At 40.8% G+C, this 26,088-nt stretch overlaps 1 protein-coding gene across 2 annotated transcripts; it reads right to left on the bottom strand.

The window, feature by feature from the left end:
- Positions 1-863: 863 nt before the first annotated feature.
- On the bottom strand, positions 864-25,864 carry mapkap1 (MAPK associated protein 1). Of its 2 annotated transcripts, XM_041960631.1 has the most exons (13): positions 25,705-25,864; positions 23,452-23,942; positions 20,063-20,101; positions 19,636-19,725; positions 19,205-19,353; positions 16,856-17,028; positions 16,606-16,782; positions 14,067-14,176; positions 9,959-10,066; positions 9,371-9,511; positions 6,928-7,065; positions 4,727-4,824; positions 864-4,351 (listed from the first exon to the last, which is right to left on the bottom strand). In XM_041960631.1, the coding sequence occupies exons 2-13, from the start codon at positions 23,732-23,734 to the stop codon at positions 4,229-4,231; spliced, it is 1,629 nt and encodes a 542-aa protein (XP_041816565.1). In that variant the 5' UTR covers positions 23,735-23,942; positions 25,705-25,864; the 3' UTR covers positions 864-4,228. The 2 variants fall into 2 exon arrangements, with proteins under 2 accessions (XP_041816565.1, XP_041816566.1); XM_041960632.1 differs by lacking the exon at positions 20,063-20,101.
- Positions 25,865-26,088: the final 224 nt, after the last annotated feature.

The raw sequence follows: 26,088 nt of genomic DNA, 5'->3' as shown, positions 1-26,088 counted from the left end.
AGGTACGCATGACAAAAGCCTGTGCAGATTCAGTCTGTAAGCCTGGAGGGGGCACATTTGGATTCAGAAACAGTTGTTGGATCAGAGAGGCAGCAGGATGCAGCCAGGAGGAGGCTATGGCAGCAGGCTTTCCCCCCGCTTTACAGCGTGGACATTCTTAACAGGTAGAAACACTTTGTCTTAAGACGTGGTAAGACAACATGTCGTATGAACTCTGAAGCACACTGAAGCTTTTAGCCACAGGCAGCAGGACAGCCCGAAACACAGTTACGCTGATCATGAGGTGTATGTGCAAACCAGCGTCCAGTTAAGCTTTTGGCTGCTTAACAAAAGACAAAACAATTACATTTCTGCCTGCCTGTGAGACTGTATACAAGCCAAAATAAGGGCTATACATCTGACATAGAAATATACAGAAGCACATTGTTTTCAACATTTCCACATAATTAGGAATTTCATACATCCTAATTATGACATCTTGCAATTATTGTGAAATGACTCAGTAGATTACTAGGAAAAAAACTTGGTTTTAAGGATCCTGTGATTCCATAATGATTACTGAAGGTGGTTCCTGGACAGAACTGTGCTAATTATATGCACAACAGAAACAATGTTCTGAGACAGTACAGAGTGCTTTTCATTTTTTAGGTTTATATCATATATACTGTCCACTTACATTTTCCTAAGCTTTCAACCGCATCTCACGGTCTTCATCAGATGATTCATGAATAAGATTGTGCATAATCAAACAACATTTTCAAAGACACGACCACTTGTCAAAGTGTTGGTTGAAAGCCCTGGAAAAAGCGAATAAGTGTACCATGAGTTGAGATTTTCATTTTTTTTTATTTTGTTACTTCATTTTTAAGTTTCATTCTCAAAACCATATGACATGCTGTACTTCTTACACAAAAACCATCCGCACAAACTGAAATTAAAATTCACTTCCTGGGACATGGGGACTAACTGGAACTTTGACATCAAGTGTTCCCAAAGTTTCTCTTTTTACAGATAAGACCGTTGCAAAATGCTGAGTCATAATTAGGCGATGTGAAAGTCAGAATTGAAAGAAAGCTCATCTGAATTGTTGATGATGACACTGCACTTCCATTGAATAATGCCTCTCTGTATGTTTGTAAAGCTATTATGTGTACAGAATCATGGCAGTACTGTGCCAAACATTCACCATGGAGCAGTTTTAGAGGGTCAGTTTAACCCTCGCTCAGTCACTTCTGTTTGTTTGCTTTGTTCTTCACCTGCTGTGTGTTGATACATGGGGAGATGTAGTTCAAATTCAAGTAACATTAGGCCACTTCCATTAGCCTAAGCAGCAGAGAAACGTACACATTGGCACAGCGTGTCAAGCAGTGAAACAGGTGAACAATCAATAATCTGCTCGTTGGAAAGAAACCGGTGTTGCTTTGATCGGTTTGGTTTACAAAAATGCAGCAACCACTATGAGCGAACACTGAAGAAAAACCATGTAGAAAGGAAACTATGTCTCCTCTCCGTACTTACAACTGTGCTGTAAGAGACGAGGGACAAAATCCACAGTCCTCATTCTGCAGAGAATGCAGTCTAAAGTTAAGCTGCAGCAAAGTTCTAGCCAACCTGAATCTAGCTCTGAAACCAAATCCTTTAAATCCCTGATCAAATGTTTGTGGTTACTTTGTTTGGTTGAGAATGAAGACGTCTCACGGGTGCAGAAGGGAAAACAACACGGCAGAAATATTATTCTTCTGCAAACACAATGTACTGCGGTTACCTGAAAAGTGGAAAGTCACCCTCTACTTCGGCTGAGGAGGAGCACTCGTCCTTCTCAAGTTCTTACTTTAACAGGATGGACGCTGGATAAATATTCAAGCAAGCGACTTGCTGCAAATATTGCATTTGGCAGTTGTTTGGTTGACTTTGGTTGAGTATATCCACACTTTGGAACGTTTAAGTCAAGGCGGGTTGCCTTCAGCTCAGTTGGTCAGTCTTGTTAACAGCTGTGTGAGTTAGCATGTGTTTGTACATGTTGGCAGTTTTCTCTTTGCAGATGCCAGTAAGGTCAAAAAGAGGCTAGAGGTATGGTCTAAGGGAGAAAGTGAATGAAAGATTTGATAGGGGATTTGTTGGCCGCAGAGCTCCCTGAATCCAGAAATCCCTCAAACAAAATGGAAGTGACTGTCAGAACCCAGCATTAGTCATTTCCAAAGTTTCCAAACTTCCAGGACAAGATACCCAGTTAATTTGGCTAAAGCTCAAAGGACACGTATCCCGTCATTTAGCTGTATCCTGACTGTGTGGACTGGCCGTATGCATCAGCTGTACATGTGAACATATCTCAGTGTAGTATACACAGAACCAGGCTCACATGTGGCATATCAGTAGTCAGCTGGACCTCATAGAGGCTTCATCTGCACAGGACTGTGGATTTTCTCCCCCACTTTTACAATGTAGTCACTGCAGGGGAGATCACTTCACAGCAGTATGGACGGAGGGAATGATGGTGAAGATAGTGGTAGATTTAAGATGGATTTGATTATATATCTAAAACTATACTTTAAAGGTACCCTGTTTTTTCATCACTATGCATTGGATCGATCCAGTTAACACATACCAACTTAATGAATGTGACAAGATGTCACTGATTGTGAGCTGAATCTTGGGAAATAAGCTGCCTCTGCCACCCAGTGACATGAGACTGCCTCAATTCTATTCAGCCAATTCTCTGTGATATAACTTAAACAAGCAAGTAGGACTTGAAAAATAAAACATCACTCAGGAAATACTACTACTAATACTACCTTGTCGCATGCCAGCTGGTGGTGACTAGCCAATCAGAGCAGAATAAATCTATTGCTGGTTTACGACATGTTGAATTGCTGGCAGTATTTGTCAGTGGAATAGTCTGAACTGTCAGCAGGAATCTGTATTGTGTCAACTGCTTCGTCATCTAAACATCACTTTGTAGCACTGCTAGTGGTACGACTCCACAGGGTACCTTTAAGGCTTTAAGAGACTTATGTTGGTGGGTGTTGGCTTGACTGAGGTGACTTGTCTCGGTCGACAGACCTCAGCTCCACCGCAATAACTCAATGCGAGTTTTCTACCTTCAAAATAGTGGTAAGCTGTGAACCACAATTCCAGTGAGTGATGACGCAGACGATACAGCCATGTTTTCTACAGTCACTGTCAGGTTCACTGCTGAACGAGAAAAGATAAAGACGGCGTAAAGCCAAGGCATTCAAACGTCTTCTGAGTAACCTCCCTGTGTGCTGTGTGTTGGTTAATCCACTTAGACAAAACTGACCATTTCTCTTCACTGCTAATGTCTCTTCAAAGGTTTCATATGAAGCAGTTTAAAATCCTAAAAATGTGCCATAATCACACCCTTCCAAATCACCCTGCATCAACACTGTTACACTCACTTGCCATTTTTTTGTACTGGTAAACCTAGCTAAAGCTAATGCAGACTAGATTCCTAAGGCCTACCTTCATGAAGGTCATGATGTTGTGATCATTATGACCTTAATGAAGGCAGGGTTTGTCAGAGGACCGTTGGGTAAGACGGCATTAGTTTTAACTAGGTGTACCTAATAAGTTGGCAGCTGAGTGTAGATAATGTTAAGGATTTGCTATCTGGATTCAAGGCAGAAGGGCACTGATGTGTTTTTAAAAATCCAGACTGAGCTATTTCATTTCTATATCATCATTATTTAATTTCCTGAATGTAAAATGTTTATGTACAGTACATTAAAAATGTGAAGATTTCTTTTCATGGTGTTGTGTTAAATCTCTTAAAGATGGAGGAAGCAAAGATTTAGCATGTAGCTTTGATTTGTTTGTCGGTTGGTTGGTTGGACATAACCAACTTGTTGAAGCTATACAAATCCATCCTGAGGGATGAAGCTTAAATTCAGAGGCAGTGAATGAACAAGAATAGATGGTGACTTGGCAGCCAAGTCTCTGTCCTGGAAGTCTTTTCCTTTGTCCTGCAGAAAGAATAACAGGTTTGTTTTTGCTTGTGGACTCTCTTCGCTCATGGAGGCTTCCAACTACTGACACGTCTTCCCAGTCCGTTTCCAGCCCGTCACTCTCGTCTCCTCTGACTTGACTCTCCTGTGAGCCTCCGCTTCTGTTTAGCCTGCTGTGTCTGTGTATGAGACTGTCAGGCCTTGTTTCTGCATCTGTCTGTGCACATACATGCAGACAGACAGGTGGCTGAGCAGCTTCACGCCGTCTACTGGCCGGTCTTCTTCTCTTTCTGGAAACTGAAGCTGGTCCGGCGGCTCAGTTTCCGCTGCTTCTGGGCAAAGTAATCCGCCCGAGAGGTGCTGGCCCGGGACTCCAGGATGTAGTTCACCTGAAAAGAAACAGGGGAAAAACGTCCTTTGACACGTGCAGCTTTATGTCTGACATTCACAGGCCTTTATCATGGACAACAAATGATGTGCATGTGTTTCCTAACAAATATAAGCCCAATCGGCCAGATGGTGGCACTGTTACTAAGGCCCAAAAATGCACAACCCTCATACTGTAAGTCTGATTGACTTGAAATTGGACACAAAAGTCCAGCTCAATGCGCCCTACAAAAAATATCTCTATGCATAGATTAATACCAATAGTGCTTATTGATCCAGTACTTTAATGATACTCTTAATTTGATTTTATTGAGACAAAAAATTTGAAAAAACTGTTTAAACCTTGTCCTTACAAAAGAGAAACAGCCAGAACTCACCTTTAGCACTATTTCATTGACAGTAGCAGCATCGGACTCAAAGTAGAGAGGCTTGTAGTCATGGTTGCTGAGATAAGTGAGCTTAAATATTGCATGACCTGTAAGACACAGAGGAAAACCATGTTTGATGGGACAGAAATGATGCACTGATCACACCAATCACCCCCTCTCTCCCTGTGTGCAGATCTTCTGTCATGTCTTTGTGTGATCTGAGATGTAAACTAGGGGAGTGTTAGATCTGACGATCTAACTGACAAAAAGCAATCTGATTCTTCATGGAACAGACATTTGTTAATAAGATTAAATAAACTGTCAATTTGATTTGGCTTTATCATGTGAGAGGAAGGCCTATTATAAGAAAAAGACTGTCATGACATGACAGTAACAGTAAGTGAACGTTCACAGTATATGAATGTATTCATGACTTCATTGGCTCTGTCAGCTTTACCATGATAAAATGTAATCCAGTTACCTCAGTCAGAGCCTGTCGACTAAAGGTGACCCAAGCTGATCCAAAGGACCGGATTTTGGGCCAATCTGCACATACTTTAAAGGGTTGGCATCAACTAAAACAAGTCAGATTAATTCTGATCCTTCCTTTCTTTACTTTTTTTGTCCACCTTTACTTTTTCTTGTCTTGTTTTCTTGCAAGACACACAAATTCATATAGCTCCAACTGAATATTGAAGCGAACTCACTATGAGCAGATACCCAAAAGTGTTTTCCTTTGGCTGTACTGGAGCTTTCAATCATATCGCAAGGCGTTCATCAACGACAGTTGATGGCTGAGAAACTGTATTTCAATCAATGTCCTGAAATTAATTCTAAAAGCCACAGAGAGCCAGATCAGTGTTATGTGATTATGTTTCCTATTGCAAGTCAAAATCCTGGCAGCAGAGTTTTGGATGAGCTGGAGGTAGAAAAGTAATTTTTGTTGATGGCAGAAAGTAAGGAATTACAGTAGTCTGATCAACTGGTTATGAAGGCGTGATAAGTGTTTCCAGATGTTTGAGTGCTTGGTATTTGACGTATGATCATCATCTCTGTCAGATCAGCATTTAGCTGCAGGGAATGAATGCTGTTTGACAGGGTTCTGATAGATGTTTACAGGATCACAGCTTAGATAGATCTGAATATCATTTGCATAAAAGTGTACACTGATATTATGTCTCTGGATAAGGTGGCCAAGAGGAAGCCTTTAAATGGAACAGAGGACTGGACCTTGGGGAAACCTTGGGGCACCACAGTGAACACTTGTTGCAGCTGACCTGGTATCAGCAATGCCCAGACTGAAACAGCTGTTTTTAGGTAGGACCTCAACCACTGCAGAACAGCACCACTGATACCCTCCCAGCTTTCAAGACACTCCAGGAAGATAACACTGTCAGTGGTATCAAATGCTGTGCTTGGATCCAAGAGAACAAGGGTGGATTTATGGTCTGCATCTGCTGAGAGCAATAAGTCATTCAAGACCTTAACAAGTGCAGTTTCATTACTATGATTTTTTCTAAAACTGGACAGGGATTTCTCAAAGGTACTGTTGATCTGCTACAACCTTTTCTAAAACCTTAGCTAAAAATGGGAGCTTAGAAATAGGCCTAAAATTGGTAAGAGGATCAGAGGAGTCAAGAGACAGCCTTTTGCAAAGCGGTTGCACAGGAACAGCTTTAAAGGATTCAGGAAGGGGAACCTGTCGACAGAGAGCAGTTTACAATTTGCAGAATAGAGGGAGACACTGTGTAAAAAACCTCCTTCAGATATTTAACAGGGAGAATATCTAAAGGGTAGGTTGAGGGTTTCATTTTCATTACCAAACCAGTTAATATAGATGGAGAAAACAGATTAAATGAGCAGAGGGAAACTGCACAGGGGGCAACTGGAGAAATGCAATTTCTTATAGGAGGAGAGAAATCCTTTGCATTTATGAGGGATGGCATTGACTATCTGGGCCAGGGGAGGACCAGTGACATGGCTCACAGTGCTTAACAACATATTTGGACTGATAGTCACCAATTAAAGCATCAAAATATACAGCTCTAGAATTTGAACCTGTGTGTTAAAAATGTTAAGTAGAGACATGACATGTTTTTTTTATCTTATTTTATCAACAAATTGAGGAAGAAAAGGGACTAAGTCAGGCTTCTGCTGTGAATATAAAGTACAAAGTGAAAAATAAGCTCCTGTTTCCCTGGTCCACTCACTGGGGCTTCTCTCCTCCACAAGGTCACAGGCACAGAGGTGGTCCGAGTCAATAGAGATGGGTTTCTGCCGAATCCAGAACTTAGTACTGGCCTTCTGATTGGTGACAGGATCGATCTCCACTTTCTCTCCTGAAATGCCTGCAGAAAAAGTTGTATGTCAGTTCACATGATCACCCACTTGTTGTTGGACAACAGAAAAGAGCACCTGGACCTTAAATTTTATGAAGGACAGACTTAACTGCTGCATTCTTAGAAATCATCCATCCATCCTGTTTTTTGTAACCAAAATAATACTACTGTCTTTATTTCCTGACTCAGGCGATGGGTGTTAAGCTTGTTTCATCACAGGGACTAAAAGGTCAACACTGCTTCATGGGGCTTCTCCTTTGAGGCGTAATTGACAGTCATGAGTCTGATTCGAGTTGACAGGAGGTGATGTCTCCCTGTCTGTGAAGTGTTGGACAGTGAAGCACTATTGATGAAACGTACATTTGGTAGATTTTTCACCATGAAACTTTCTCAAGTCTATTCCAAGTGACATAGGAAAAGAAGACTTGTGTGTAGCATGAATTGCAAGCAGATGTGTATATGAAACAAACTAAGCTGTAAACTGTTTAGTTCAGGTGGAGGTTTCGCAGCTCCAGAGTTTTTTCATAAGTAATAGTGAAATGGCAGCTTGTTTCAGTGTTATTGTAGGCGCACACATGTAGCCTTCAGCAGCTTGTTGCATCGTTAACTTGCCTCTTTCTCTTTCCTGCACACACAGATTGAAATGTGGAACATTTTTGGGGTTGTTGAGGGGATCTGTGTAATGTTAATGATAATCCATCAGTGTTCAGCACAAACAAAGCTTTCATTTGGTTTCTGAAGCTGCTCTGCTTTTAGTTCTGGTTGTTGAGGGCTCAAAGCGGTCTAATATACAGTTTATAACTGTGAGATTCCTCTGTTATGTTTACACCACGGGCCATGATTGTGTGTTGCCATAGCAACCTACAACACAAGGCTTTGCCGTCTCTGCGTCTGTTGTAGTTATAGTAGTGTAGTTGTCTTTTTGTTGATGAATTACAACGTTGTTTACCTGGCATGGCTGTAGACTCTTGTTGACTGTTTTTATTTTGCATTGTATTCTTTTACAGGAAGACAATAAAGCAATTTATAGCTAAATATGTGTGCACCCTGCTGATGCTACTTCTTTGTGGAGCTGACATGCACTTGGAAATTCTTTGAAAAGTCTAATTGCATTTGATAGTCACTGTTTAGTTTCCTGTTTTGTTGTTTTAAATGGTAATAAACAGCATGTGAAGGTCCCTGAAAAATGGGAACTTGACAGAATGGGGACACCTCAAGCTCCATCAAAGCCACTGGTGGTGACAGCTGTGTGTTTACATTATAGAACATCACTCTGTTTTTGAATCTGATTATAGACTACACATTTCTGTTGAGTGCACTTCCATTATCTTTACTAAGGTGGCAGAGGAAGGGACAACAGAACCAAACGCAGAAGCCTGGGCTGGACTGTTCATCCACATGGAAGTCTGGGTGATGATGAAAACTGAATGATGATGAACATTAATTAGTCTGATCAAACATATGCTGCTGATGCTAGCATTCCTGGCTAACTTGCAAGCAACAATAGCGACTTAAGACTTCTAAGGCCAACAGTTAGCATATCATTAGCTAACTATTTTGTGAAGTTACATGTATATTGGAAAAAGCTTCTCAAAAGGACTGGAACACCCACTGTGTCGTAGGCAGTCCCAGACACAAAATCAGAGTTGCTAATATCTGCGGTTCTGTCCTGCTCTGTGTTGACTGGGGGAAGTTTACCAAAGACAGGTTTGCCAAATTCACCGATTAATACTCATCCTCAAAGCTCTTCCTTGTGAAAATGAAACCTATTGTTTGAAAATGATGCTTGCCCAAGAGTATTTTTCTTTAGTAAGCAGCTGAGAATGCTCACTTTAAACAGTAATTGTCATACAATTTCCCTGAAATACTGCACTCTAACACTAGGGCTAACTCTACCATGAAGTACATGTTTTCTGCTGTAAATGGATAAACAGCTGGGCAGGATGCTGACTTTTTGCCTGGGAACTGTTAGCATAGCCTCAGTCTTTTAGCATCAATACATGGTGCTGAGTTAGCATGATATCATGTATCTAGCCATCAGGTGCATATTTAGGACCCTTTTGCAAATGAGTCAGCCACAAATACTGAAAAGTGAGCTGAAAAATGAGGGGCTACCTTTGTCTTTTTGTGTCAGGAATCAGGGAGGCATTGTTAAAGAATAACCATGAATTTCGAGTGGTACATTTGTCAACAATATCATTGTGAATTGCATGTAATCTACTACGCAAAATGCTTCCTTCAAAAACTTTTTTTACTTTTGGACCTGGAGAAAATGAAGAAATGTTTTACAGTCTGTAGAGTAAGCAGTATGTACCTAGCTGGACATCTGTGGTGAAGCGCAGCTTGTGGATCATACTGATCTTGAAGGACTTATAATGGTGACTGCTCAACATGTCTTGAACTGTGGTGATGTCAATAGGAGGGTCTTCCTCTGAGCTCTCCTCTCCCCTGGAGCCTGGAGACAGAAGGAAAACCAATTAAACAAAAACTAAGCAAAAGCACAATCTACAAACAATCTGAAGTGATTATTTTAACCACCACCATAATCTATAACTGCGAAATTGATCAAAATATGGTCACAATCTCAATTCAGTCCTCTAAGCAGTTTAATCTTTATGTGACAATGATTCTGCTGTGTTTACATTAGCGGAGAGACCTCTTGCATCAAACAAACACACACGCCTAATTGTTCTTGAGCTGCATTCACAAATGTCAAAGGTGTGGTACCCCATGAGTCAAACTGAACACAGGAAGGGGGGTGGTTGTGTGTCATCTACAGTAACTTTGGACACACGAGGTGAAGTGAGGCTGGTGGAGCATAACCAGCTGTGGAGTCATTCATTGAGAAGATACAGCAGTTGTGGTGGAAGTGAAACCCCGGTGATGTACTTGGATTACTTACTGTTTTCTCTGACTAGACAAAACTCCAGGGTGCTCTGGCTCTCCAGCGTCGAGTCCACGTCTACTGCAACGTTCGGCTCTGTCTGCTTCTCCAGACGATACATGGGCCCTGCAGAAGAGTTATGGAGCCAGACGACAGTAAGAAACCTTAGCTTTTCTGGTTCAAAGTTTTAGAGGTGGGTGGAGGACAACTCTCGTTCTTGTTGATGCTGCAGAGCTCCATCTTAAGGGATAATTCTCTTTTATTACAACTTACTTTCAGTTCAGTTTTTGGCCATCGGCCCATCACATAAGAGCTTATGCCGAGCTCTTATGGAAAATTATGGAGTAGAGAAGATCATAGTCGGGGCCAAATGACCTCAAACACTGCACTAAGCTTGCACCGTGCATGCGTGGCATGAGATATCAGATTCATTGATGGTGCCAATAATACTGGACTTGCAACTAAATTTGACAAGAGGCGTTACATGAAAATAAAAAAAAAAAGAGTAATGTTCGTAATGACAGTAAAGGCAATCTTGAATCTTGAATACGATTTCCACCACCGCGACTTCCAGCTCCTCCGGTGGAAGCCCACTGTTAAGTAAGGGATAATGTATAGTGAGCGTCAGGCTTCTATGTCATCCTGTCAGGGTTTATTTCTCCATCTGAACCAGCTCACTATACATTATCCTGCTTAGAACACGGAATCCTTATTGCAGCAAGTCATGTAGGCTATAGTTTTGCACAAGGTTTATCTTGGGCGTGCGAGAGGAGACATTCAGCTGTTTTGAACACCCACCAGCATCTGACTGCTCATGATTGTTGACCCGTCTGACTTCTTTTTAGTGACATCACCATGCTCCAATTACTTTGTGTGTCTGTTAAGCTTTAAACTGAACAGATGGATTAAACACAATGCATAGCCATGTGAATATGTAACAAGCACACATACTGGATAAATTAACTGATGTTTTTTAACCCTTTTTAACATGGAGTCCTCTTTTTCGGCCCCAAATTTCTAGTTTTCATGTTATCGTGTCAATTTCAGCAACAGTCCCATCTCTATCATATTATCCACCAACACTTGGAAGCTGGGAGTCCAGGATGCTTTAAACCAACTAGCCTGTCCGATATGTTGTCTAACCCTGTCTGAAGGCAAAAGTGTTCATGCCAGTTTCCAAAAAGCCACACTCATAAGCAGGGTGCTGTCATAACCTCCGCCTGGCTGGATCACACTGCCTCCCTGATATCTCTGCAACAACTCTGTGTCGTGTGTGTAACTTTGTAGTCACTGTTCAACTCTGTTCAAAGATACAGCAAGCATTTTGTTGAAGATTGCTGTGCCCTTCAATGTTTATTATACATTTTATTCTCTGATGATCATAGAAATCATTCTAATATGTCTTACAAATTGAACTTTGATCAAATGAGTGCAAAGTGAAAGGGTCTGGACTCGTTCCACTCCGTCTGTGGGTTACCTCTGCCCTCTGGCTACTAAGCATCATCAAAACTTTACCTTGTTTCCACACAAACAGACTGAAATAAATTGATGCAGCTGCTTGTTATTGAGGTCCCCCCAGGGTTCAAACCAATCAGTCAGATAAAAGTCGACCTCAAAGTAAAACTGACTAGATTTCTGTTGAAAAATATATCAATTAAACTAACATGTCTTAAAGTAGCTACAACCAACATCATTATAATAGCAACTAATCAAATGACAGCAGGGAAACGATGTGACAACGTAAAAGAGGTCACAGTATTCATTCCGTTTATTCACGGTACAGTATCCAGGAGAGGTTTAGTAAAGAAAATATTCTGTGCAAACATCAGGCATTTACACTCACTTCCCCTGAGTTCTGGCACCTCATTTGCAGTTCAAACACAGCCAATCATCTGAGCCCCAGCCATCACCTTCCTATCCAAATGTCACCACAGTTTGCCTGATAATGTGCACAAGCACCATTCAATACCCCCTTATCTACTGGCACAGGCCACATCGTTTTATATTCCACTGCAGCCTTCCAGCACATCATATTTCACAGCCTCTTCCAGTCAGCCATGTCTGCTCCTTTCATCCCTGTTTCTGCCTGGGTCTGACACTAAACTAGCACTACTGCATCTTCAATTTCAGAATTATGCTCTGATATATCCAAATGTTTCAAATATCCTCAGTTCACCACCTGATTGGGAAGGCATTTAAAGAGTGAGACAGAGAGAAAACAGCAGTCTGTGACAAGCGCTCTTCAGGAAAGAGATGTTACAGTCAATGTAAACTCTGGAGATGTTCTTCAAGTTTGTTCCAAAGACTTCAAGTGTCTGGTAACTGAATTTTGTTTTCTTTTTCTTTTTGATCAATATTTTCCTGCAGTCATAACTCTTATACACTGAAATACATGCTATTCAAACAATACAAACCAACTGGATTATACAAAGCACCTGTGAGGGTAATACAGTAGAAAATGATATGACTAGGTTAAAGGAAGGGGTCAGTTTGTAGGAATTAATTTGCTTGCTTTGCAACATTGTGGAACCCAGCAGCTAGTCTGGCTCAGACCAAGCACAGACTGTTACAAAGCCATAACGTTAGTGGTCCACTGTGCCGTGAGGCTGAGGCCACTGTGGATCTGATGCCTGCTAAAGCATGCAGGGCCTGAAAGAAGACTGGAGCTAAAACAGAGAGCTCAGACAGAGAGAATAGCGACTACAGTAATGGACAGCATGAGAAAATCTTTGCGATTCTTTAACATTAACGCATTCTGGTAGAAATGTAAAATAAATGTATGAACCTGAAAATGAGCACAATATGGCTTCTTTAAACCCCAAGAGGGAAGCAGGAGAGCTGAGGCAAAAACACTGTGGGGGTTGAAAGGGACTAGTGCATGCCGGTGTTCTAAAAACAACACAAAGTTATTGTAGTCTGACTCACTGATTTGGCCCACTTATCAACATGCTCAGCAGTTAGAGGAGCAGCTTGAAACAGTTTGAAAAGCTCTGGTCTGAAGCAGTACAGAACATATACAAATCAGCTTGAGGTGTGACTTTGAAAATCCCTGGTTTAGGAGTTTCTTTCAGTAACATCTGGATTTCTCCTTGGGGGTCAGGTAGGACATCTGGTACGTAATGGAAAGTAAAATGAACAATACAATTATCATATCAATAACCAGGTGTAGTGACATTCAGGGCTGCTGATCACATTCAGTAAGTTAATCCTGTGACTATAACGCCAATGAGAAGACAGAAATCATTATTGAAACACAGCAACACTATAGGACCTGTGGATGGACCTTGGATGGTCCTTGTGAAAAGAAAATGTATGTATGTGAGAGAGAACAGGAAGAAACTAATTCTTTACAGTAAATACAGTAAATGATCAATACTCGTCTAAATGTAAATGAGACAATCGCCCTCTTCTGACTGTTTGTGTGCAAGGAAGTACACACATCCAGGTGTGTGTGTGTGTGTGTGTGTGTGTGTGTGTGTGTGTGTGTGCAGAGGGTGGGAGGGTTCGATGGATTAGGTTATCATCTGGGCAGTTTGCAACAGACAGTGGACAACAACCTCATCACCATATTCAAATATGGATCCTCCTTTAGAAAGTAAACAGCAGCTGGAGTCTGCTCTCAGACAATGAGAGACAGAGGTAGAGACAGTATTTTGATGGCAAATGCAACATTTTATGTCTCACAGACTTAGGTGTCAATTCAAACTAAATAAACTATAGTGTACAAGTGTGCACCTAAACGCACAGACCCAATGTAAATGGTAAATGGACTGTATTTATATGCACAGTATATATTTCTAGTCTGCCAACTATTCAAAGCGCTTTACCTATTCACACATGGTAGCTAAGCCACCTGCTCATTACGACACAACTAGTGGTTCAGTATGTTGCCCAAGGATACTTAAACATGTAGGTTGCTGAGGCCAGGGATCAAACCACCAACTTTTTGATAAGTGGACGACCGCTCTACCGCCTAAGCCACAGTCGCCCCAATGCCAATGTCCAGGATGACAAAGACAAACACACGAGGACGAAATGAACTGACTCATTGATAAAGAAGAGGATGACACACCTATCTGGTCAGTCATTAGCTTCCATGGCTACATTAAAGGGAGAGGGTGATTACCTGAGCCTTTCTGTGAGCCTTTCCTCTTCTTGAGTGCTTTCTGAAGAATTTCCTTCATGGTTACCTTCAGGCTGTCCACAGGGATTAGAGAGAAACCATGAGCAGCATTTCTACAAGGGAAAAGGTGGAAAAAGTTAATGACGCCTGTGTAGATTTATCTCAATCATCCAGACAAACAAAATCGGTAAACAACACTGTACTGGACCAGGAGCAGTACAAGTGAAGACAATGTTCATCTTGATGGCTTCTTCAGTTCTGATTGAAGAGACATGTGGGTCAGTAGCTTTACAGCAGTAAACTGGCAGTAATGGAACCTCTCGTTTGTGCTGGCACATACTGCCAGTGTGATCCTGATGTGTGTGTTATGTGAGTTTTCCATCTACTCTGTTTAGCTTTGACTACTGCAGACTTCTTTCCTGTTATCTTAAGAGCCTCTGGACTCAACAGTCACTATAATATTATAATTCTATGATATGAAAGATATATAAAGACACTGCTACGTTTTGTTACTATACAATGTAGTTGGAAATAACATTGTTTGCTATGAATGTAGGAAATGCACATTAAAGTGACAAAACGACTACCATGCATTACACCATGCTTTTTGATTGGTGGTACCCAGACTAGACAAACATTTCACCCTTTTAGTGACGGCATTTTGAGCCCCCCAAAAATAAGATGCTAGAAAAAAACAGAACAGATCTCTGCAGCTACAGCAATAACTACAGACATACAGTATTTCTAGCTTGACCTCCTTTATGGCCTTGGAAAGCCACTGACTGTGCTCCAGGCTCTAGGTTGTTTGCCAATTCACTGATCGTGTTGTTATTTTAGCAGCCTACACTGTAACATGTCACTCAGAGGTGCATTTATAAACTTAATATCAGTGATAAATTTGATCATTCTTTGTATTTGCACTGTAAATAGGTCATGTGTATGCACTCATACTTCTGTCTTTGTGTGTACACACACACTACCTTTAATTGTGAACCTACATTGTGTCATACATCTGGCCCCAGGTCTAATAAAATGTTTCAGTTTCATATGGAAATAAAAACAATGTATGTAAGTACCAGATGAGAGCACCAGGAGCACAGCAGCACATGACATTCTGGTAAATATCAAAAACTCAACAAAGAGAGAACTGACCTGAACTGCACCCTGTCTGAAGTCTGATTTATATGTATCTATATACACAATCCACAATATGATATGAAAATGTTTGCTCACTTGAAATGAAGGCGGCAGGATAAGATGACCAAGCGCTAGGACTGGGTATCTTTGTTTAATACTACTCAATAACTGAGATTCACAGCATATACTTATTACTTATATACTTATATAATACTTATTTGACACAGTGTTGAGAGAAACACTAACATATTTTTCTACAAAACTTCTTTTCTTTTAGCAAAAAGAGCCGAAAACTACATTTTTGTAGTTGATGTTTTTAAAAGGAGGCTCAAGACTCACCTTTTTGGTTTGGCTTTTAACTGATCTCTTTCAAGCTTTTAATTCTTCTATTATGTTATTTTTACTTCTTATATTTCTTATGACTTGTTCTTAGTTATGCACTTTATCAGTATTACATCTTAAAATCGTATTACTTTTATTTATTAGTTATTTATTTGTCTATTTTACCTTTACATTTTTAACTTTCTTAAAGCTTTTCATTTTTGTGCATTATACCTGCTTTTATCTTTAATTTATTTGGTTATTTATCTATTTATTTATTTTTTCTAGCTATTTCTTCTATTTCTTTCTATTTTTTTTAGCTTCAGTGTTTCCTCATGGGGGGCCTCCACACTGGGGTGTATGCCCGGTCTGCCCACGGGGGCCGTTGCCTTGGAGGCCTCCTGGGCCCGAGGGACTTGGGTGGCTCTGCATTAAGTGCGGAGTCTGCCCCTGTCCATCGGCGTCTGGGTGGTCTCTGTGGCGGCGCTCCCGGCGGCCGCAGGCTGTGGCGCTTCCCAGTGTGGATGGCTCCCATAGGTGTTTCCTCACATGGTTCCTCAGTGCCCTGCCATGTCTCAGCACTGTGTGTGTGTGTGTGTATTTAATGTGTGGGTTTTGTGAGTGTTTGTGTGAGTGCATGTGTGTATATCTGGAAGTGGGATATTGTCTGTCATATTATGCTTTTATTCTCTCTGTTGTTGTATTCTTTTATCTTGTGAAGCACTTTGTGTTGCATGGATGAAAAGTGCTATATAAATAAAGTTTGATTGATTGATTGATTTGTTCACTACTTTCTAGAAATAAGAAAAAATATATGAACTTCCTAATGACAAATAAATTACACATATTCCATATATGTTTGGAAACACCACACAATATTCAGAACTTGTACAATATAATTTGGTTCAGCTCTAATATCTATTAATCTTTGCACTCCTTGTACATACAGTACAAACCCCACTTACACAACAGTGCAGATGGTGTGCAGCATGATGCTCTGTTATGTTACCACATGCCTGAAACAAATCAGGATAGAGACAACATTCACATATTCAGGCCTACTGATAATTACAAGCATACTTACATTCTGACAAACAGCGACTGTCTGGAAGCAAGGCCAGGTGAGGAGTATTTCTCCACCAAGGCCAGAGTGCTGAAACCAAACTTATGGATTGGCTCATTAGAGTCCAGTGGAGGGAAGTCAGTGTCGACCTCGCCATCATCCTCAGCAATGTGGAGGCAGTAGGCGTTCACATTCTCACTGTGGAGTGACAGAGTTTGTTACACAGAAATAGGCATTCAGTAAAACTGGTGATGCTATCTGTTGTACTTACTTGAGTTTGGGTTCTCGTCCCTCACTTGTGTACTGCCAACAGATGAGCCCGATGAGGTCGTGGACGCGGGCGTTGGCGATGGTCACCACTGTCATTGGATGTACTTTCTCCTGAGCAATCTGCATTGAGAGGTAGACGTCTATCTTTTTTGTAGCTGTCGTGCCAATGTGGCCCTGAAAGATGAAAAGACAGTGAGAACATCATGCACACAAAACCCCTTATTACAGACAGTACAGGGATAAAAAGTGACAGTTTAACAAACTAAAACTTAAGTATTTACTCTGACGGAGAGCTTCCTCAAATCGCCAGTCATACAGCACTCATTTTCTGCTGGACTGCTCTGTTTGGTTCCATTTTTTATTGATGATGCAAGAGACATGCACATATCCATACATGCACATATACAGCTCTGGAAAAAACTTCAGAGACCACTGCTATTTTTCTGAAATCAGCATCTCTACATGTATGACAGCGCTTTCATTCCGGTGTCTGTTGAAATCCAACACAAGCACACCTCACTCTACTTAATGAGGTACTGATTAGGTCTTTACCTGAACCAAACCTTATTTAACAAGGAAAAGTATATCAAGACTATCCTGGAATCAAAACATAACAATTGACCATGTCAAAAGAGCTGAAAAGAAAAGTTTTGAGTGAGAAAAAGAAGGGTTCAATTCTGGCTTTACTGGCAGAGGGATACAGAGTGAGCGTCAGGTTGCGCCCATCCTTAAAATTTCTAAGACGGCGGTTCATAACAACAAGGTCAAGCAGCAAACATTGGGGACAACAGAGCTACAGACCCGCAGAGGGCGAAAACTACTCTCCACTGACTGGGATGACTGTCAACTGATTCGAATGTCACTCTATACGATGACATCAAGTGACCTACAAAAAGAATGGCACATGGCAGCTGGGGTGAAGTGCAAGAAGAGAACAGTTTGAAACAGGCTCCTAGGGGCAGTCCTCAAGTCGTGCACAGCTAGAAAAAAGCCCTTCATCAATGACAAGCAAATAAGAGCCAGGCTGAGGTTTGCAAAAGACCATAAGGATTGCACCACAGAGGACTGGAGTAAGGCCATCCTCTCTGATGAGTCCAATTTTCAGCTTTGCCCAACCCCTGGTCTTCTAATGGTTAAACAGAGACCTGGAGAGGCCTACAAGCCACAGTGTCTCGCACCCACTGAGAAATTTGGTGGAGGATCGGTGACAATCTGGGAGTGCTTCAGCAAGGGCAATCGGCCAGATCTGTCTTTGCGAAGGATGCATGAATCAAGCCACATACAAGGTTATCCTGGAAGAAAACTGCTCTGACAATGTCCCCCAACGCTGAGAACTGTTTTTTCCAGCAGGACGATGCTCCATGCCACACAGCTACGTCAATCAAGGTGTGGATGAAGGACCACCAGATCAAGACCCTGTCATGGCCAGCCCAATCCCCAGACCTGAACACTATTAAAAACCTCAAGATGTGATCAAGAGGAAGATGGATGGATGAATTTTTGCATCAGGAGCAGCATTAAGTCACCCGACAGCAATGTGAAAGACTGGTGGAGAGCATGACAAGATGCATGAAAGGTTATTGGGTTATTCCACCAAATACTGATTTCTGAATCAAGTTTAGAGTTTAAACATTAGTATTGTGTTGTTTAAAATGAATATGAACTTGTTTTCTTTGCAGTATTTGAGGTCTGAAAACACTACATCTTTTTGTTATTTTGACCATTTCATTTTCTGCAAATAAATGCTCTAAATGACAATATTTTAATTGGAATTTGGGAGAAATGTTGTCAGTAGTCTATAGAATAAAACAAAAATGTTATTTTTAATCAAACACATACCTATAAATAGTAAAATCAGAGAAAACGGAGAATTTTGTAGTGGTCTTTGTAGTGGTCAAATTTTTTCCAGAGCTGTATATGTATATACATACAGTCTATCTATCTATCTACACACACATGCACGCGCACACACACACACACATACATATAAAGAAAATAAAATGAAATAATACAAATATAGAAACAAACAGAGGGAACAGGCAGAAAGTTTAGACCCCTGGAGAGCAGTGGAGCAGCAGTTTTAGGTGTATATTTTGGTACATTCCAACAGCTTCCTTTTATTTTTGATCCAGTTGCTCAAATGGCAAACGTAGAGCCAAGGCACAACAGTTACACTAAAATATAATCATCATCATGATCAACATTTATCTTGATTATTATTTAGGAAAAAATGTAATATTATGGGCATTTTTTCTTTGCTACAGTATGACACAATTATTTTTAAGTGGTTTCTTTAAAAGAAGATACTGGGAGATACAAATTAACAAGAACAAAATGTGGAATAACTCACCTTGCCATCAAATTTGGAGTATTCATTGAAGGGGTTGTTGAGCTGCTGGGGACACTGCTCCAGCCGCAGTGAAAGAGTGGATTTTGTACCTGTTGTCCGTGGCCGGTCTTTAAAGTCCCGTTTTTCAAACAGGGACCCCAGATCCTCCACTGGACAGACACCATAAACAACATGCAAGCACTTGGTTATTTTCAATTACGCTACTGGCCTTAGGTACTGATTCAGTGGTCTAATTGTGATTTTGTGATGTTTCATATAATATTTTAGCATGTGTCAAAGAAAATAATCTAAACATTCAGATTGCTCAGCAGAATAAACAGTACACTGACAAACAGTAATAAGTGAAAAGCTAAACGAAGGGTTTTCCTAAAAAAAATTAGTAACAATTTTGATTAGTTGAATATGTATTTTAAAAATGTAGGAAATATTACCTGATTGGGAGGATGTCCTCTCTTTCCACTGAATGTTTTTACACTTGATTTGGTTCTGTCGTTCTTTCCTTAACCTTTCAAGTCTTTGGGCTGCAAAGAAAGAGCAACTTTTAAGTTTCAGTCACAAGCAAACAAATCGCTAAAAAAGTGGTGAAACAGAAAAAAATCATCATTACATAAACCACACCATTGAACTACTGGTTCAAATGGGTATCTTTCATTGGGCCTGTCACAGCAATGCAAGAAGAAAAGAACTTTGTTTTCAAGAAAACACGCTGACTCTCTTCCATGTGATACTTTCACTGACATGACACACCCTATACAGTAACACACAAATATGTGCAGTGCACACACAAAGCAGAGCTAACATCAAATAGAAGTTGCATACTTTGGTAAAATGTTTTTTTGCTCATCCCTCTTATCTTACCAGCTGCCCCAGGTTTCTCGCGGCTGTCTGGTTGGAGTCCTGGTGAGACAGCCACCACAGGTCAGTACTCAATCTCAGGTCTGAAAGTCTCGGAGGATTGCAGCTTTCTAGCCACAACCCAGAACCACGACCAGCACTCCACCAAACTTAGTACAAAAGTCAAGGGAGCCAAAAGGAGACATGGTGTCTACCTTTGGACTCCCTCTATCACCAAAACCACATTTGCCTTTCAAATAAAACACCAGAATGTATCTTAAAATAGATTCACACTCTTTTCATTTGATTCAAACTCACTATATACAATTTTTATAACACATCCAATTACACACCCACATCCCAACATAAACACAGTACTCTCATTTGATGACTGATTTGATGATTTGATGTTGATTAGGACACCAAACCTTGAGATTTAAGAGGCTAACAAAATGTGACCAAGACTAAATTCAGACATCAGGGAAAAAGAAAAGAGACTGCCGCATTAATTTGTCGATGAGGTAATGGATATTTTCTCAGTAAATAAATCACAGCCAAAGTGGGGATGACAATGTATAATCATCAAGTGGTTAAAGACAGAAAATATTTTTGACCAGTTATGGATGTTGGTCTGTAGGTTAATTTGCATGCACACACACAGTGTGATTCACTCCAGTCAAGGCCATCACACAGGTGGTGTGCCAGTGTGTACCAGTGGCATGATTGCTGACTGATTGAGTTTGCTACCTCAAGGCCGAGTACATTACGCCATCGAGGGCTACTGTGAATAAATGCATTGAAAAACACTTAAAAGAAGAGAAGAATGAGCCCAAAGTCAAGCTAGCGATACCAGAGAAGCTAGCTCTGACCACTGACTGCTGGACAGCTCTCACAAACTAAAACTTCACATCACAACTACCTGTCACTTCATCAACGCTGACAAAGAACAGGGTTTCCGTTATCTGGCAATTATTGGTTTTACCAGGAAAATCTGTTTAAGACTGACATATTTAAGTCTGTCTGGTAATTATGTCCTGTCCCAATCAAGATGTGAAAATATCTACGTGCTGTTTTCCCCCATTGCTTTAGTGATGTCGGCCATCTCTCTTGCACCTCTGTCAATTTGGTGAATTAAGTATCAATTTTGACCAAACCCGTGTTGAACGGTGTGAAGACCAGTCAAGGCGGTTGTGGCAAATTTTATTTTGTTTCTGTCCAGTTTGAATGATGTGTGTTTTCAGATGATAAAATGACTGTTTCTGTAAATGGAGTCTGGCAGCTTTGGCAAGAGCGGTATTGTGGCTGTTTCTGGACAAAAAGGATCTTACTCTATTACAAAAAGGTCTATTTCTTTAAGAAGTATCAGAATAACAATCAGAGCCTGTCAGTGGCAAAAACAAACACTTACACTGACAGTGCGTAATCGCACAGAGATCACATTGCAGCCCATTTAGCAGCAGAGCAGCGCACTTGTTCATGCTGCAGCAACGTCAAAAATTGTTATCCTCACTAAGCCACTCGGACACAAATACATAGGAGACTAGGGTCCATAAACACAGGACACATCTGACTGGGACACACAGTAAAGTGTGCTCCTCAGCTCAAAATTAACTGGTTAGTTACCAGTTAAAAACTGCTTGGCTATCGAAGAAGCAAAATTAACCAAAACTGACATCCCTAAACCAAAGGACTTGTATTTGCTCTCTTTCATACAAAATGTGTTGCGTCTCTGAACTGGAGAAAACGGACTCATCGATCCATTCAGGGCTCAAACACATGGTTGTCAAACATTCTATTTAACCTGGCTGACTCTGCTGAGAGCCACTTTTCAGTGTTGGAAAAAAAAATCACTGCATCTCTTTCCTCTGGTGTAGAATTGCCAGCCTAGACAGATGACAGTGCTATGGCCACACTAACATCAAAAACAGCAAAACTAAAAATAAATAAAAGTGACAAGCGCTGAACATCATCAGAGAATAACTGATAAGACCAGCTGTCACAAGCAAAACCAAATGAAAGACAAGCAGAAATAAAATAAAAGCTTGGGGCTGCTGCAGATTAAATTTACAGTACAGGGCAGACCAAATTAAAACTGCACACACACACACACACACACACACACACACACACACACACAGCTTCAGGACAAGCAAATTAATTTTAATAAAAGTTCTTATCCAAACGTTTTTTTGTTTGGCCACTCTTAATGCATTTACATTGTCCAGCTAGTGATTCAAACTTCAGTCTCATGTCTGACCTGCAGTATAGGTCTGTGGATTTTTTTTGTCTAACATTAGCACCTGACTGACTGACTGATGACCTCAATTCAGAAGGTTTTCTTTTTTCCCTGTCAATGCAAAATGCTGCTCTGATTAATCAGAGAGTGGTAAATGTACGACTTGTTCCGTCAATCAATCTCCTGCTGAGTTGAATCAGACTGGTCCTAACTCATCTCATTTAGGTATCATAATAATTATGAGACGTTGGTTTAGACGGTCGCCTCTCTCATAAACAGGTGGCGCTTTTTTGGCTTTTTGGTGTAGTACCAGTGTTTGTTTTCTTCAGGCAAGGCAGAGTGCGGAGTGCAATGTATTTGAAAAAAGTGCAGGATCTAGCAAACTAGTTAAAGAAAAACTTCAGTTTGCTTTGGTGAGTGCAATATTATCACAATTGATTAATGATAACATAACTGATGGTCGGCGCAAGGAAAATTAATCCCAAGCTGTGATAATCAGTAGTTTTAGTTAAATCATTGTCATCTTGTGAACCTGGGCGGACTGGTTAGTGTAGATATACTTTGCATGGAGTATGCACTGGATCTTAGCGCACAGAGTACCGAGGCATCCCAATGGTCTTGTGGTGTAAGGCATATACCATGTTATCACAAAGTCTTGGTTGGATTTCAGTTTGGGAACTTTCTTGCATATCATTCCCAACTTTCCTGTCTATTTCTACTGCCAAACTGTCAAATAAAGGCACAAATGCCCAAAAGAAATAGTCCCACTCCTTTTCCATAGCTGCTGACATATTCTAAGTTCTACGAAGAGTCACCTGTCTGCTTGATGGTACAATAAAAAGAACAATCTGACGGTGACTGCTTGATTTAGAAAGTATACTGGCAAATAAAGGGGACATTAATCATCGCCAATGTGAACTGTGCTACTCACCTCCTAGCAGTTCTAAAATTTACACAACAAACTGCAATGTAACCCCATGCTTTCCACTTGTGCAGTAGCAACCTTCAACAGCACACAATTGCCTCACTAAACCACTGGCCCAGATTAGACACACACACCACCTCCAAACAACAGCAGACCAGGCTTTCTGACTGCCCCCACCATAATGACAAGAAGGAGGTGTGCCTGACAGAAAGCCTGCCCTGCTAATTAGCCAGAGCCTTGAGATGAGCCTACCTGTGTTGGAGCGCCGACGGATGCCAAAGTCCCAGCTGGAGGTGATGTCCATGGACTGGGAGAGGTCACAGGCATGATTGTCTGTCAAGCTGCTGCCCCCCTCGCTCAGGGAACCCGACCCTGTTGACCCACAGCTGCTGCCGGGCACCAGAGCCAGCTGGCACTTCTCCAGATCCACATCCTGGTCTATTAGTACCATCTCACACATTCCTGTATCATCACTGGTCACATGAGACTGTCTGATGTGGGCCAGAATAATGGCTGGATTGTCCAAGAAAGCCATTTCCTCTGGTTTATTAAGTGTGGCTTATGGTGTTGGATGTTTTCTCTTTGTCTCACTCTCTTGCCCGTATGTCAGATGATTCTTTTCACTTCCTTTCAGTCTCTGAGAGTGTTAAAGTTGTGGCTGATGACAAGTGGAGCGCAGTCATCTTTTCCATCTCCTTTTCTTGCTTTATCTTTCAGCCCCAAGGCACGAAAGGTGCCGGCACCTGTTTAAAGTGAGACAACAGTTATTATATGAAGCAGGCTGAAAATGGTGAATTAAGCTTGAGAGAAGTAAATTTGTTTTAAAAAATAAATGTTTCAACATTTATAATTCTAAATGATTCTGAAGCTCAGTCACTTATAATAGGGCACAACTTCTGTTTATGTACTGGGGACCTGTCGTTCATGGAATGATGGCTTTGATTTAATGTTTAAGGAAGCACCATTACTGTTATTTTCCAAACTCAAAATCTGACATTCACGTCCACTGTACATCATGATTGGCCAGCTGTGTGGAGGCGAGAAAGGACTGAGGATCCAAACTTTTCACTAAAGCTCTCTTTTTCATTAAACAGACAACTGTCTTTTCATCCCACCTTTGAAAGATCAGGTGAAACACTTTCACTTTTGATTTTGAACTCTGTTCAAGCATAACCTGATTTAATTCCAATCTACAATCAAGCAAAGCAATAAATATCAATTTGGTGGTAAACAGCACATCTAGAAGTCAAAAGCATATAGTTCATTTGTTGCTTAAACCAAGTAGCAAAGCCTGATGAAGACTTTGGCTCCATAGATTTTCAATGTGGGCAACACAGCCCTATGAACAGACAGCCTACAGTCTGAATATATAGTACAGCCACTTAAAGCATTACAGTGTAAATCTGTACAGTGGGTTTATGACAGGGAGGGAGTACACTATTCATACATCCAGTTACTTTATAGAATCATTTAATATTTAACATGTTACATCATATTTTTATAGTATACTAGATAATCATTGTTATTATTAATAGATAATGCCGCTGGTTAGGGACAGACCGCTATTTGGACGAACCTGGAGCCACTCAATAATGATATAATGTTGTAGTGTGAATGTTGACGTTTTGTCTTTGACTGCTTAAATGGGTGTTAGTCATCACTGGACATTTGTATTGACCAGTAAACAAATGGCGTCTTACAAAACATAAGCCTGGCCGTCCTGGGTATTTACACTGTGAACACAAAGCTGTTGGTGATTTCAACACGGAGATGGGAGCAATGAGCAAGGGCAAAACAAACCCATCCCACGGTTTTACATTAGCCTGGCTGAGACACCTAAGTTAGCATGCTAAAGGCAGGATGCCGTGGCACACAGCCGCGCTATAAGTTGGTCTAACGTTAGCTAACAAACACCAGATAGACAGCGACATGCTGTTACAATCCTATCGAACCGTTCCCTTTGTGGGAGAGGCTTTATTTCATTTGTAAAAGTCAGTTCCTGTAAAGAGCTCCTCCGATTGATGCTAACTGCAGCTAAAGCTAAGCTATAGTAGGATGCCAAGTTTGTCAAGTTTGCTTTGTCACTTGAAAGAAACATGTTGACAGTTATATAGCTAACTCATCTAATGCAAGTGGTACTTTTTTACTACTAACGCGTAGTGATGCTCTTAAATAGCGAATCAAACAACCTGGTTAACTAGAGATTATCCCAGTAGCTTTGACGTTAGCTAAAGTAGCTATTGTGTTTCCTAGATGAACCTCGCTAACTGGCTAACTTAAAACTCCACTATTAGCCAAGTCAGTGTTCGTCTGACTTGACCAAAAGTACTAACAAGGATACTTGGCATACAGAGTGTAAATACATTTAACCACGAATGTCAGTGCAAGTGGCAATGCTTGCATCTACTTAGCTCGTAAGCTTGTTTAGGCTAACATCACTGCAGCTGGCTGTGGTTAGCTGCTATCAGAGCTTCCCAGAGTACTTAGTTCATAACGGCGTCCCACCTTTAAAAATCACGTCCGACGAGGGAAAGAAATGTCCACAATTGTCCCATTTTATCCAGGCATACTCCCAGTGTTGACAAAACTCTTTTCATAAGTAATAATTCACTACAACAATATCATAATACAACTGCAAGTCAAGCCAGTCTGTTGTGTTCAGCCTAGCGGTAGAAGCCCAGTTTCTCTTCCGGTTCCAATTCTTCAGAATAAAAGACGGTTTCGTTTTTGGTCAAATAGCAACTAAGTAATGAACATTTTGTGCTAAGTGTTCTACATAAAAATGTGTGAATTAAAGTATAGAACAAAGTATAGTATATACAGTATAGAACTGAAATGCTGGTATTTTGCTACATGGTAAGGGCAGATTAATCCTTTGAGGGGAACTGT

This window comes from Chelmon rostratus, chromosome 19 (genome assembly GCF_017976325.1).
Source record: "Chelmon rostratus isolate fCheRos1 chromosome 19, fCheRos1.pri, whole genome shotgun sequence".
Classification (NCBI taxonomy): Eukaryota; Metazoa; Chordata; class Actinopteri; order Chaetodontiformes; family Chaetodontidae; genus Chelmon; species Chelmon rostratus.
Note: the sequence above shows the minus strand (reverse complement) of the source record. Positions and strands in the feature narration are given on the sequence as shown.